The sequence below is a fragment of the Halteromyces radiatus genome (genome assembly GCF_025201355.1).
Source record: "Halteromyces radiatus strain CBS 162.75 chromosome Unknown BX664scaffold_4, whole genome shotgun sequence".
Taxonomy (NCBI): Eukaryota; Fungi; Mucoromycota; class Mucoromycetes; order Mucorales; family Cunninghamellaceae; genus Halteromyces; species Halteromyces radiatus.
In genome coordinates, this window is record NW_026251690.1 from 2918815 (window position 1) to 2932170 (window position 13356).

Genomic DNA, 13356 nt, shown 5'->3' on the forward strand with positions numbered 1-13356 from the left:
GTGAATGACCTTGTTCAATGTCACTAAAAGTTACAGAGCCATACATATTAACTGTTAGATATGATCACACACAAAAGAGACGCCCATCTTCACACCCCGATTAGTGTTTAAATTTCCTTTTTTCCCCAGATTTTTCTTTCTCACTCTTTTTTTTTTCTTTTTCTTTCTCACACTGTCATGTTCTCTTCATTCCTTCGTCGTCCTTTTGAAAAGACTATCAAATACAGTCGCAACACACTCTGTAAACGATATTATACAGCTGATCGTTTGAAAGGGAAGACGGTATTTATGTAAGTTGAGGAATGGGTATATCGATGAAGTCTTTTCTATTCTTTTATTTGTTACTTCATTTGCTTTTTTTTTTTCTATTAGTACTGGAGCATCCGCTGGTATTGGTATGGCAACTGCTCATGAATTTGCCAAAGCTGGCTCCAATTTGGTAAGTCCAAAAAAAAAAAAAATTCTTATGGATACTCGCAGCATATTGGTTCTTATTATTTTCTGTTTTCATATATGATAGATCCTTTCTGCTCGACGCGTAGACCGACTTGCTGAACTGAAACAAATGCTTGAACAACAACACACTGGCATCCAGATTCATACATTGGGACTAGATATGAGGGATAAAAGCAGCATTGATCAAGCGGTGGCCTCGCTTCCTATGGGTGTATTCAAAGACGTGGATGTTTTGGTCAATAATGCTGGACTTGTCATTGGTATGGACCCTGTGGAAAAAGTAACGGAAGAAGCATATGATACCATGTTTGATACCAATGTCAAAGGTCTGGTGTTCTTGACGCAAGCGATCTTACCTATCATGAAGAAACGTCAATGTGGTCATATCATCAACATGGGTTCTGTTGCTGGAAAAGAAGCTTATCCTGGAGGAAGCATTTACTGTGGTAATATATAAGAAAATCATGTAAAGAAATGGGAGATTGATCAGGATAGGTGAATGATAACGACTTTTTTTTTTTTTTTTTTTTTTTTGGTTTGGATGGGTGATTGATGTCGGGGAATAGGTACCAAACATGCTGTTGAAGCAATTACTCGATCACTCTTATTTGAATTGATGGATACTCCTATCCGTGTTAGTCAGATCTGTCCTGGTATGGTGGAAACGGAATTCTCCAAAGTCAGATTTGGTGGTGATGTTGCAAAAGCCAATAGCGTCTATAAAGGCATGACTCCTTTGGTGGGAGAGGATATTGGTAAGTTTCTATATACATATATGAAGAATCTGAACTTATTTATCTTTATCAATAGCCGAACTTATTGTATTTACTGCATCGAGACCTGCTCATGTGAATATTTGTGATATGCTAGGTAACAAATGCTGTCTGGAAGATATATATTGGAATGAAATGAAACGTATTTTTATATTCACCTTTTTTTTTTTTTTTGTTATTTTATGCTTTTTTTTTTCTATATCTTTTTTATGTTCACCAGTTTTTCCAACGGCTCAGGCATCCGCACGAACTGTCCATCGCCATCAAGAAGAAAAGTAGTTAGTATTAGAATTAGAATCTGTCCCTTCCTCTCATCACACACGCACACGTTTGTTTTAGTTATTATCCACTTCATCTACTTTTTGTACCGTGTCATCACTCAATAAACAAATTCAAGACTCCTATGAAGCTTTTTGACACCAAAGACTTAGTATGCTCCTTTTTCGATTTGATATAGAAGATAGATATTCCTCGATTAATATAAAGGTTTGTTTGATATTGAACGATGATTGTAAAATGATTGATGGTAAATGGATAAATGATATTGGATGATAGGTGGTGATATTGGTACGATTGAGAATATTGGACAAGACGATGATACACAATACAATCTAGACTGTTCAAAAAAAAAGAAAAAAAAAAAAAAAGAACCTCAACTAACCATAAATCTAAACTAATGATAGGTTGTTAGAATGGTCAAAAAAAAAAAAATACAAGACTTTATTTCGATCATCCAAAGTATAAATGAAACTAAACTAAACTAAAAGGAATGATCTAAGCACCATACCCTCTGATACCTTCGGCAAATCCCCATTCCGTTTCCAAAGCATAAGGCTCACTGATTTCCAATCCAGCTTCTGTGATCTTACCACGTTGAAACTACATAAAAAATAAAGAAGAGTAAACACTGGAACCTTTTTTTTTTTTTAATATTTCATGTTGTACCTTGTTGAGAGATCTGGCATCTCTGTAAAACAATACACGCATACAATCCTCGAGAATTTGGATAGCTTCTTCTTCTGTGATTTCATCTTCTCGGCCTTCTACTCGTTTTCTTAAGATAGGTTGTGCCAAATGAGATCCAAATCCAGTAGCAATGGTTGTTGTTTGATAGGTAGTGCCACGTAAATCAACATAGCCCAAGAATCTATATTAAAAAAAAGAATGAGACAAAAGTGACAATATTTGCTTTGTTTTTCTCATCTTTCTTTTTATATTCATTTCTTACCTTTCACCTTTATCAATACCACCAACAACAAGAGAGTTCCAAAGAGGATTAAACTTTGATCGTCGATTATACATAACACGCCAGAGGTATTCGTATATGTTTGAAGTGCCTAGAACATGACCATCATCAGCGCAGTGTTCTTTGGTCCTAAAAGATATACATATATCAATGATATGGTTCATAAGAAAAAAAATGATAAAAATTATTCTTTAAGCTTACATAAGTGAATCCAAGATGTGTTGTATGTATTGATAGTCTGAGAGATCACCAGAAGCACCTACAATGGTTTTCTCACCTACAGGATATAACCGTTGAATATCACGGAATCGAGCCAATGAACCGTAAGAACCTAGATTAGATATAATACAAAGGAAGAATAAAATATATCAGTATATTTATCAAGTAAATGGCCAATGTCATTCTTTCATCATTATTTGTTCGTTCGTTCGTTCGTTCGTTCGTCTTTTTTATTATTATTGTTGCTTCCATGGTTGTCAATGATCTCTTTTGTTTTTCCTTACCTAGCATATCAGCAGCCATCATGATACCATCTTTGTACTTGAAAGCAATAACTGATGTACCAGTAATCAAAGGTTGTCTAATAACGAAAAAAAAATAAGAAAAGGAGTCTTGCAGAGTGAAAGAGATCATGCTTACTGAGTTCTAGTAGTTGGGCCGTAAGCACTTTGAGCTAATCCATCAGGAAGTGTCTTGTGTAAAGGAACAGTATTATATTGATCTACATTTTCATTGCGAGGTTTACCCCAGTTAGAAGGAAAGTGATCCATAATTATAGATAAATTGATAAAGGAAGTAAAAAGTTAAGGAAATAGAAAAGAGGTACGCGTCCTCTTTTTTTTTTTTTTTTCTTATTACAAGTCCAGCCTCAAACCAATGACGTGTGTACAAAAAACGATAGAGTGAGTCGGAGTTATCCACATGTACATCCCCTCATCACACACATATACAACCACAACTATAGACATAAAATAGACGTATTTAGGCAATAGACAAAAAAAAATGCATGATTTTTTATTAGTTTAAAAAGAAGAAGACAAATGATCGGTCACCCATTGACTCCAAAATACTTCACGACAATATAAAATTCCCAAAAGAGGAGGACCAACCATCATAGATAGCCAGAAGACAGTATTACCAAGCCAATATCTTTCACGAATAAATGGTTTACGACCTAGCATGATCAACGGTAATTGGAACATTTGAAGCACAAATAAATACATCCGGATCTTCCTTGTACAAATCACCAATACCATTTCATGAAGGCAAGACGAGAACAAAAAGGTAAGAAAAGTCGCATTTGTCTTTGTAATTTTGTAAGATTCAATGGATCGGGCGTAAATATGTCGTAGTAACCAATGATGAACAGGCTTATTCCATTTTCGTGCGAATTCATCATAGGATACACTAATATTAAAAAAAAAAAAAAAAAAGGTTAGCTAGTCAGACTCACATAAAGATCATATCTAGAAAAGATATACCTATTCCACCAGTCATCATAAAAGTTTCGATCGGCAAACCTATAAAAGAAATCATCCAATTTTGTTTCATCAGTTTCAAAGTCTGCATCTACTAATATTGTTTTATACCTGCTAATTTCTGCAAATGCATTCAAAATACATTCAAAAATGATATAAAATATGAAGAGATAATTGATCATAAAAGGAAATAAAAGTTCAAAGATAACATGAAGTTCAGATAATGTTGGATCATAGAGTTTGGGTAAAATATATCGTTCAGTGGTAATATATAATAAAAGAAAACTTGCAAAGGTGGCCATTGTTTTTTCAAAGATGTACCAAGGTCGTATACTAAAAAAAAAAAAAAAAAAAAGTCAAACGATCACTCCTAAACTTTCATCACTCCTTAACCCTAATTTTGTTTTCTCTCTCTCATACCGGTTTGTTCTTGGGTATTCCATCCAATAAACAAGACTTGGAACCAATAAATAATCAATATAATTCTTCAATGTCACATTGTTGGGGTAATGAACTTGACCTTGAATCAGTTCTTCTTCTAAAAAGTTGATTTCTTCTTCCATTTCTTCCAGTTTTGTCTTGTTTTCTAATTTGTTGATTCCCAAAGATTATTACCATTGATCATTTTCGAAACAGAAAAACAAAAAGTTAAATCATATGATTACTTAACTTCTCTCCATCCCCCCTTTTTTTTTCTTTATACTAATTATTTACCTTCAGATAAATCTTGATGTGTTGATAACCACTTTGGTATATATTGCTTGAGATAAGTTAATCGTCGTAGTTTGATAGATAAATCACCATTGAGAGCTGTATAAGAATGCATTTTCATCATCATGACAATAGAGTGCATAGTGAAGAATCCTGATTGTACCCAAGGCCAATCCCTTTTTTTTTTTTTTAATAATAGTAATGATAAAGTGGATATATTAGAACGATTGATGTTTTGTATAAATTCATATCTCCTTTACCTCCAAAAAACCCAGTAGACACTACCAAATAAAAAGAGAGCTTGACAAAAGTGTTGCAGAATCACACCAGTTGTTTCATAATGAAGAACACCTTTGACCAAAAGTTTCGAAAATGGAACACTAAACAAAGTTATGGAAACCATGACTAGATCGGATATCAGTAAAGTCAAAGCATCTTTAGAGAATAATCGAAAGAAATTCGAGGTGAGGAGAATGCCTTCTTGATGATAACAGTTCATGAATGTTTGAAGTCCATAAAATGTCATGGCGACCCAGAATAAAGTATAAAACCCACGAAATTGTTCCTTATGAGCATCAGGATCTGTAATATCAAACTTGGTATTTCTTGCTTTGAAATGTAATCGTCGTTGTCGGTTGAGTTTGTAGCTCGTCTCTGTCTTTGTTACTAACTGTTCTGAGGTCATGACTGTGTTGTCATTAAACGTCTTCGTTTTAGTTACTACCGATCGAGTATCTTTGACCATCATATATTAATAATAGAAAAATGGGAAATAAATAAATAAATAAAAGAAAGAGAAAAAAAAAAACAAAGATATCGAAAGAAAAGAAAGAAAATAGAAGGGGGGAAGTGTTTTTTTTAAGCATTATTTTTTCAGTCGGCGTTTTTTTCCCGTGTTTTTTTTTGGCATACGGCCAATTCACCCTTTTGGGTAAATTTCATCCTGATTGAACCTTATGCAATTTATTTTTTCTCCTCATACCAAATTGATATCTCTTTTTTTATGTATATCACGATGTATCCAATATCATCACATCATCCTCATCATCATATACTTATTTTTCATTTTAAGGTATTCTCTTTGGCTGATTAAAAAAAAAACAAATAAATCAGCATTCACCAAAGTTTCTTTTTTGGAAGGTAACACCAATTGTAATGTAACAAAATTCAAGTGAATCTTTTGATTTATTTATTTTTTTTTTATATAAAAAGTCTTTATACGTTATCAAGCTTTTGCTATTTTTTCAATGTTTGAATTAATAATAACCAAATGGTTGTTGAGTACATGCATCTTTTCATACACACGTTGTTACACACTACGTTTTTCGATCACTTTTTGTTTGCACAATTTCTCGGATGTTCAAAAATAGTGACAAAGTAATAAAGGTTTGACAGATGATGGTGATGAGGAGGAGGAGAATGACTTTATAAGAACACCCTTTTTTTTTCTTTCTGGATCATAAAAGATAGTATCATTGGTGTAATTCGACTAAAAAAAAAAAATACGAAGAATCAAGGGCAAGAATTTGAATGGATGAGGATCAATGGAATGATCCATCATCATCCAGTAACCAGCTCGTATCATCATCATCCGAATCACAAAATAATACATCAAAACATGACCTTAAGAAGAAAATATGCTTATCACATATGAAACACGAAATATAAAAAAAAATTACATACAATGAAAAATGGGAAGAGTTCGATTCTTTATTCAAACAAAATTATATGAAGTTGTGTGTATAATAAATAAATGATTCTAATTCAAAGGTTTACGGACCATTTCATCTCTAGCAGCACCAACACCAATCCAGTCAACTAATAATAATAATAATAATAAAAAGAGTCAGTCACTAATTATCATTTTTTTTATTCATGCCATTTGTTACTTACCAGGCACACCCGTTTCCTTTTCGATGAATTCAATATACTTCTTTGCATTTTCAGGAAGGTCATCCCACTTTCGACATTTTGAGATATCTGATTGCCAACCAGGAAGTTCGACATATTCAACTTCAATCTTTTCAAGAATACTAAGATCAGAGGGGAAAGATTCCAAACGTTTTCCATCTAACAAATAGGCCACTGCTACCTTGATGACAGGTAAAGTATCCAAGATATCCAATTTTGTGATATTGAGAGTAGTGTATCCATTGATCATGTTACTATAGTTAACAACAACAAGATCCAACCATCCACAACGACGTTTTCGACCAGTAGTAACACCATATTCATGTCCGACAGTTTGGAAGTGTTCACCAATTTCCTAAATAAAATTAAAAAAAAAATTAAAAAAAAAAAAAAAAGAATAAATGATTCATGATCAACTATTAATAAACTTACATTCAATTGTTCGGTAGGGAAAGGACCACCACCAACACGAGTAGTATAAGCCTTGACAACACCAATTGAATTTTTAATAGTTTGAGGAGGAACACCAAGACCAGTACAGACACCACCAACGGTAGTATTAGAAGAAGTAACATAAGGGTAGGTACCGAAATCCAAATCCAACATGAGAGCATTAGCACCTTCAACCAAGATCTTTTTGTTTTGTTTACGAGCCTTGTGCAAATAAGCAACACTATCGATAACATAAGGACGAAGACGTTCAGCCAAATCCTTGTAACGAACTAATTCAGCATCGATATCATAATCAAATTGACCATAACGCTTGAATTTGTTGTTCACCATAGTACGGAAACGAGCGGCAAAATCGTCAAAGTTATATAAATGATGAATACGGAGACCAGAACGAGAAGCCTTGGAGGAATAAGTAGGTCCAATACCTTTACCAGTAGTACCAATACTGCCACGACCCAATTCAATTTCCTTCAAACCATCGATACGTTGATGGAAATCAAACACAAGATGAGCACGATCGGACACAAACAAACGACCTTCCGTATTCAAGCCCTTGGCTTCCAATTTTTCCTTTTCTTCAAAGAATGAAGGCAAATGCACAACCACACCTGCACCTACCAAGGCTGCACAATTGGGATTGATTAGACCTAAAAGGCGGAAATAACAATAATAATAATATCAATGTTAAAATGAGTCATATTTCTATATTTGGTCATGGATAAAAAAAAAAAGTCCTTTACCAGAAGGTAACATGTGGAAATCGTACTTGACATCACCAACAACAATAGTATGACCAGCATTGTTGCCACCCTAACACACAAAAAAAAAAAAACAAATTCATATAATGAATAATAGTAATAATAACAAACAAGTCAGTCTATTATCTTTTTTTTTTTTTTTTTTTTGATAAAGTCCACTTTTTTTTTATTTATTTATTATTATTATTACTTGACAGCGAGCACAAATATCAGCTTCAGCACACAAGATATCAGAGAGTTTTCCTTTTCCTTCATCACCCCAAACTGCACCAAGGACGACAGTGATTTCACCAGGTTGTAAAAGGGAAGCCATAGTTTTTTATCAGCTTAGAAAAAAAGCAAAACAAACAGAGAAAAAAGGGAAAAGATTAAAACAAAATTTTATAGGAAAGCGGTGTCTCAAACCTTTCTTGGGGAATCGATCCAAAAAGCAAAAAATTTTCATTGGCTCACAAGGACATAAAGGCTTGGGGAGTCCATATAGGCAAATCAAAGGTGATGTCAAAAAAAAAAGTATGCTTTATTGATGATGTATATATGTAAAAGAAAAAACAAAAAGATCAAATCAGAAATAAAATAAATAAATAATAATAATAAAAAAGAATAGAAAGAACTTGATGAATCAAACAATATAGTACAAAGTATTCTATCGTTGTGCCTTTGCCTTTGCAATTGCTGCCTTGGATTCCTTTCTAAAGTAATCCTTTCTTCGTTCTCGTTCCTTGGTAACATCCATTTCAGCAATTTTAGCCTTCTTCTTTTCATAAATTTCACGACGTTCTGTATCCTTGATTTTACGCTTGCGATCCTTTTCGTTTCGTAGAGTATTGAGTTGTTGCATCATAGTGTAGATCTTCTTTTCTTCAGGTTCCAATACTACAGCTCGTTTAGCTAAATAGGATTTCTTTTTGCTTGGCTTTGCGATCTTGGGTTTCGAGGCAAAAGGAAGTTCTGCTTGTAATGATTTAGGTACTTTGAGTGTATTGAATCTTCTTGTCTTTCTTTCGATTGGCTATATATCATCAAAAGATGAATACAGGTGAGTTCTTACTGTTTTTTTTTCTTTAGTCTTTATTCTTCATCTTACCTTGTATGTAGAATCCACATTTTGAGGAGCATGAAGGTTCAGGTCCCGACGAACTTCACCTGTCAATCGCATACCTTTCCATTCAGACTTGGATGATAGTAGTAAAGAGGTAACAGGATTGTAGAATTTTCTAGGCTTAACAGGATACCATGCACGTAAGAATACAATATCTACATATAAAAGTTTTAATTGTTAGATGTTTTTTATGAGATTGTTTTTATTGATCATTTACCACTCATCAAAAGTTTGTCTTCAAAAGTAGCACGATAATGACCATCAGGTTTCTATATACATATTAAAAAAAAATGGGATTAGAATCTAATTCTCTTTTTTTTTTTCAAATCATTCACTCTTCTCTTTATTACCGGTAAAGCCTTCTTGACTTGACCACGGATACCAGATACAGTTCGAATAGTAGCACCTTCAAATTTGGCCACTTCCAATGACGATGTAAACATATCCTTGATGAAAGCTGTATTCTTGTAAACTTTGGTGGGAGTACCAGTCAACTTTAGTTTCTTGACAATTTCAGATGATTGACTAATATCTACAACAACACCAGTAGCACTTATCCGGAAGGAAGACTATATAAAAAAAAAAAAGGAATAAATGACAATTCAAAAATAAAATAAAAAAACAAGATACTTACAGTTTTGTTATCAGAAACTGATTGAACAGCACAGAAACCAGTGTTAGGAGTATGTACAGGACCATAAAAGGTAGCCAAACAATGCATATGTTCAGGAGTATATTTTAGCATACGATTTCGAGTACCATCATCGAGGGAATAGATAGGAATACTTTGGAATCGACGCCAACCAATGGAAAAGATCAAAGGATCATTTGTCTTGAGAATCTTTCGATGCCAACGATGTCGTTTGATACGTACTTGTACCAAGCCAAATTGATCTTCCGTCGTCAATAAACCGCCAATCAGAACAGGATAGACCGGGTCAAAGTTTTCAATGAATTCATATGGAACATCCTTGAGTAATAATCGTACGTAACTACCCGGTCGATAACCTTCCACCAAAGCACGTGTATGTATATCGTCATCGGCAAATTCTTCCCGGTTGGTGGCCAATTGTTGTGCGATTTCAGCCTTGCGTTTTTCATAAAAGTCCAACTTGTTATCTCCATCTTCATCATCATATTCTTCATCGAATTTTTTCTTCAATTCTTCTTTGCGTTTGGCGATACGTGCACGTTCAGCTTCCACAGGATCCATAGTTTCATCTTGCATATTTTCTTCTTCATCCTTGTCACCTTCAAGATCTTCAAAATCACCAAAGACTTCTTCTTCTTGCTGCTGTTCTCCACCTTCAGCTGCATCAATGTCACCAGTGATGAAACGGTTCCGAATAGAATCAAGCACCTATAATAATAATAATAATGATGATAAGAACGCGAGTAAGTTCAAGAAAGGGAAGTCCGCACTGATCACTAGTTGTTTCTTTTTTTTTTTTTTTTTTGTATCTCCACTTACATCTTCATCATCCCAATCTCCTAAAAGTTCAGCCGTTGGTTGTTGTTTTGAGGTATCCACAATTTGCTTGGCATTGTTACCAGTGTCCGCTTTGAGAGAGAAGAATTCTTCTTCATCATCATCATCATCATCTTGATCTTCGTCAGTGTCGGTATCATTTTGCTTGTCATCGCCATAGTTTCCGGCAGCAATATCTTCAGGGCTCAATTCTTCATTATTGTAAATCAAAGACATGAGATTGGTACGTCGATGGTTATGGAACATGTCACTGGCCTTTTCTTTCAGATTTGCCTTCCATCGTAATTCTCCAGCTAGTTCATCATCCTGTTCATCACTAGGTTGTCGTCGTCGTCCATCAACGTTAATCATTTCTCCATCGTCCTCTTCTTCTCCAAAATCACTATCACTTTCGGCAAATTCAATGGTGTCTTGTCCTTCATCGTCGTCCGCAGTTATATCACCTTTTCTTGGGATATTCCGAGTATCGAATTTTGTTAATGAGCGCCCACGTCGAGGCGTATTGTCATCCTCATCTTCATCGCTTTCTTCAACCTCATCCTCATCGTCTTCATCATCTTCATCTTCATCGTCGTCATCATCCATATCTTCATCTTCATCCTCATTGCCAAATATAGCGCGACGTCGTTTTCGTCCAGTATCGTCTTCTTCAACCAATTCAGTGATGCCTAAAAAAAAAAAAGAAATTGTTAATCAAACTGTAAACCAAAATCATTCATCACGTTCTTTTTTTGTTTTTTGTTTTTTTTTTTTTGTGTCATTACCATTTTGTTCATCTTCTTCTAAATCGCCAGCACGCATAGGAACAGAATGTGAGAAGATACGTAATTCAGAATCAGCTAATTGAGAAGCCAAAGTATCAGGAGCATCTTGTAAATCCATCACCATTTTTTCACCAGGACCACTAGGGACATGTTCTTCTTGATCGGATTCACCAGCATTGTCATCATTATCATCATCAGGATTACGGTTTTCTTTTTGTTCAGAAGGAGCCAAAGCAGATTTCTTTGTAAAGTGACCAGGTACATTGATATACACAGCATCCTTATCATACATAACACCGCCTACATCAGACATGGGAGCATAGATCAATTTATATTTTTCATCCAAGCGTTTTCGTTCCTTATCAGGTAAAGCACAAGGGTCAGGTAAAACGGAGACATCAGCCAAAGTATGATCACCAGCACCAGGAATATGAATACGCATATTTGGTTTGAGGTTTGTACCACGTAAATAACCATAAAGAGTCACTGTACGATCACAATGAGGATTTTGATGGATTAGTTCAGGATCGGTTAAATCTTCCACACGATCAGCCACTACATAAGGATGGGTGTTACGCCATACCAAAGGACGGAATTTCATCACAGAAATGAATCTTGCCAAATTTTGAATTTCCATGTTGGGATACCGTTCATGGATGATACCAGACAAGTAAAAGAGTTTTGCACCATGATAAATTTCAGTCCAGAAACGATGCTTAAGTCGCTTTTTGGTCGCTCGAAGTGATTTGTTGTTGCGAAACTTGTCCAAGTGTGTCAAAATCCCCATCACTTTTGGAAACCCGTGAGATTGTAGAATGTTCAAAAATTCGAAAGTTTCCTAAGTAAAATAAATAAATAAATGAGTTTCTTTTTTTTTCATGATTATTAGTATGATATTCTTACCATTTCAAAACCAAAACTAGCATCAATCATCAATAGAACCAAGTCAGCGATCTTTGCTACATCAATCATAGAGTTCATGTCGTTTGCACATTCGATAAAAGTAAGACGTCGCTTTTTGCCTATGGTTTTGTTTTTGAATAAAAAGAAATATTGATCAGTTCTCTGCATATATACATAATGGTGGTATTTTCATTGTAGAATGATCTTACCACTAACAACTGTAATAGGACCTTTAATGTCGTGCAAGTTATGTTTCGTATATCGTTTGACAAGAGATCGAATGAGTGTTGATTTGCCAGACTATAAGAAAATCAAAAAAGAATCATTAAATAACCTATTCATAAAATGAACTAATAAAAAATAACATACACCAGGAGGACCAACGACAGCAACCACTACAGGAGGAGCTTCAAGAGGTGTACGATCGACTTGAGGAACATGAAGTTTCTTTTCACCAAGATCAACATTACGTCGAGCAGTTCGTTCTGCTTTTTTCGCACTTTGGAAGGAGAATGCCTAATAAATATATATATATAAACCAGAGAGGTTATTAGTATAGAATAAGGTCGATTCTTTAGATCTATGACATTGACTGGAGAATCAAAAAAAGAAAAAAGATCTATCACTATACCTTTGGATTACTTGACTTTTTGGCATTTGAAAACTTGTTTTCCTTCTTTCGTTCAGCCTTCTTTCCAGACTTTTTTGCACGATGAGCCTTGTGTGCTTTTTCTTCCATGATTCAGAAAAAAAAAGATAAGGAAGAAAAAAAGACGTATAGCAAAAAAAAAAAAAAAAAAAAAAAAAAAAAAAAAAAAAAAGGCAAGCGAAAAAAAGGAATTGCTTTGCTGGCGGTTATCCAATTTCAAAGGCCAAATTTTTGGTAGCTAAAAAAAAAAAAAATCAAAGCCACCGTCTGGAAAGTAAAAAGGTCAATGCGTTTTGAAATGCAGAGATGGATGTTACAACGCTATCTATAGCATATTCTTTCAGTCGCACCCTCAATGACCATTCAAACTTATCATCATCACACAGGTGAAGTCTATGACATAGATCGTCATCATCAACATGTGATTTCAATGGAATATGTTTGTTAAAACGCTGCGTTAGTAATCAACTAGATTATAATTATTCTTAGTGACACCAACAAGTAAAGAAGAATTATTAAAGTGCTTTGGATCAACCTATTTTTCTCCATTTGGCAAATATGAAGAACTTTATTTTTTTTTTTTTAAGATGCCAAGCTTAGATCCAAAAAAAAAAAAAAAAGTTAACAAGATAGCATGGCGGTAGAAATAATTACCGTACAGAT

General features: G+C 34.4%; 5 protein-coding genes across 5 annotated transcripts; 1 reads left to right on the forward strand and 4 right to left on the reverse strand.

The window, feature by feature from the left end:
• The first annotated feature begins 147 nt into the window (after positions 1-147).
• On the forward strand, positions 148-1743 carry BX664DRAFT_333946 (uncharacterized protein). The gene is made up of 6 exons (XM_051545617.1): positions 148-290; positions 373-439; positions 521-902; positions 1023-1211; positions 1267-1326; positions 1450-1743. The coding sequence occupies exons 1-6, from the start codon at positions 178-180 to the stop codon at positions 1506-1508; spliced, it is 870 nt and encodes a 289-aa protein (XP_051400650.1). The 5' UTR covers positions 148-177; the 3' UTR covers positions 1509-1743.
• Positions 1744-1915: 172 nt separating this feature from the next.
• Positions 1916-3288, reverse strand: BX664DRAFT_333951 (nucleophile aminohydrolase). Its single transcript, XM_051545618.1, has 6 exons — positions 3115-3288; positions 2979-3055; positions 2677-2806; positions 2458-2604; positions 2175-2376; positions 1916-2108 (listed from the first exon to the last, which is right to left on the reverse strand). The coding sequence occupies exons 1-6, from the start codon at positions 3243-3245 to the stop codon at positions 2004-2006; spliced, it is 792 nt and encodes a 263-aa protein (XP_051400651.1). The 5' UTR covers positions 3246-3288; the 3' UTR covers positions 1916-2003.
• Positions 3289-3455: 167 nt separating this feature from the next.
• Positions 3456-5473, reverse strand: BX664DRAFT_333953 (membrane bound O-acyl transferase). Its single transcript, XM_051545619.1, has 6 exons — positions 4925-5473; positions 4668-4840; positions 4374-4539; positions 4065-4286; positions 3957-3995; positions 3456-3882 (listed from the first exon to the last, which is right to left on the reverse strand). The coding sequence occupies exons 1-6, from the start codon at positions 5410-5412 to the stop codon at positions 3498-3500; spliced, it is 1473 nt and encodes a 490-aa protein (XP_051400652.1). The 5' UTR covers positions 5413-5473; the 3' UTR covers positions 3456-3497.
• An 878-nt stretch (positions 5474-6351) lies between these two features.
• BX664DRAFT_297767 (adenylsuccinate synthetase) lies at positions 6352-8178 on the reverse strand. The gene is made up of 5 exons (XM_051542252.1): positions 7977-8178; positions 7769-7838; positions 7008-7675; positions 6558-6930; positions 6352-6482 (listed from the first exon to the last, which is right to left on the reverse strand). The coding sequence occupies exons 1-5, from the start codon at positions 8097-8099 to the stop codon at positions 6424-6426; spliced, it is 1293 nt and encodes a 430-aa protein (XP_051400653.1). The 5' UTR covers positions 8100-8178; the 3' UTR covers positions 6352-6423.
• Positions 8179-8286: 108 nt separating this feature from the next.
• On the reverse strand, positions 8287-12837 carry BX664DRAFT_297772 (uncharacterized protein). The gene is made up of 11 exons (XM_051542253.1): positions 12676-12837; positions 12414-12560; positions 12254-12344; positions 12045-12163; positions 11142-11979; positions 10360-11021; positions 9523-10248; positions 9239-9457; positions 9106-9157; positions 8874-9043; positions 8287-8798 (listed from the first exon to the last, which is right to left on the reverse strand). Exons 1-11 carry the CDS (start codon positions 12781-12783, stop codon positions 8433-8435), a joined length of 3498 nt encoding a protein of 1165 aa, XP_051400654.1. The 5' UTR covers positions 12784-12837; the 3' UTR covers positions 8287-8432.
• Between the last annotated feature and the right edge of the window lie 519 nt (positions 12838-13356).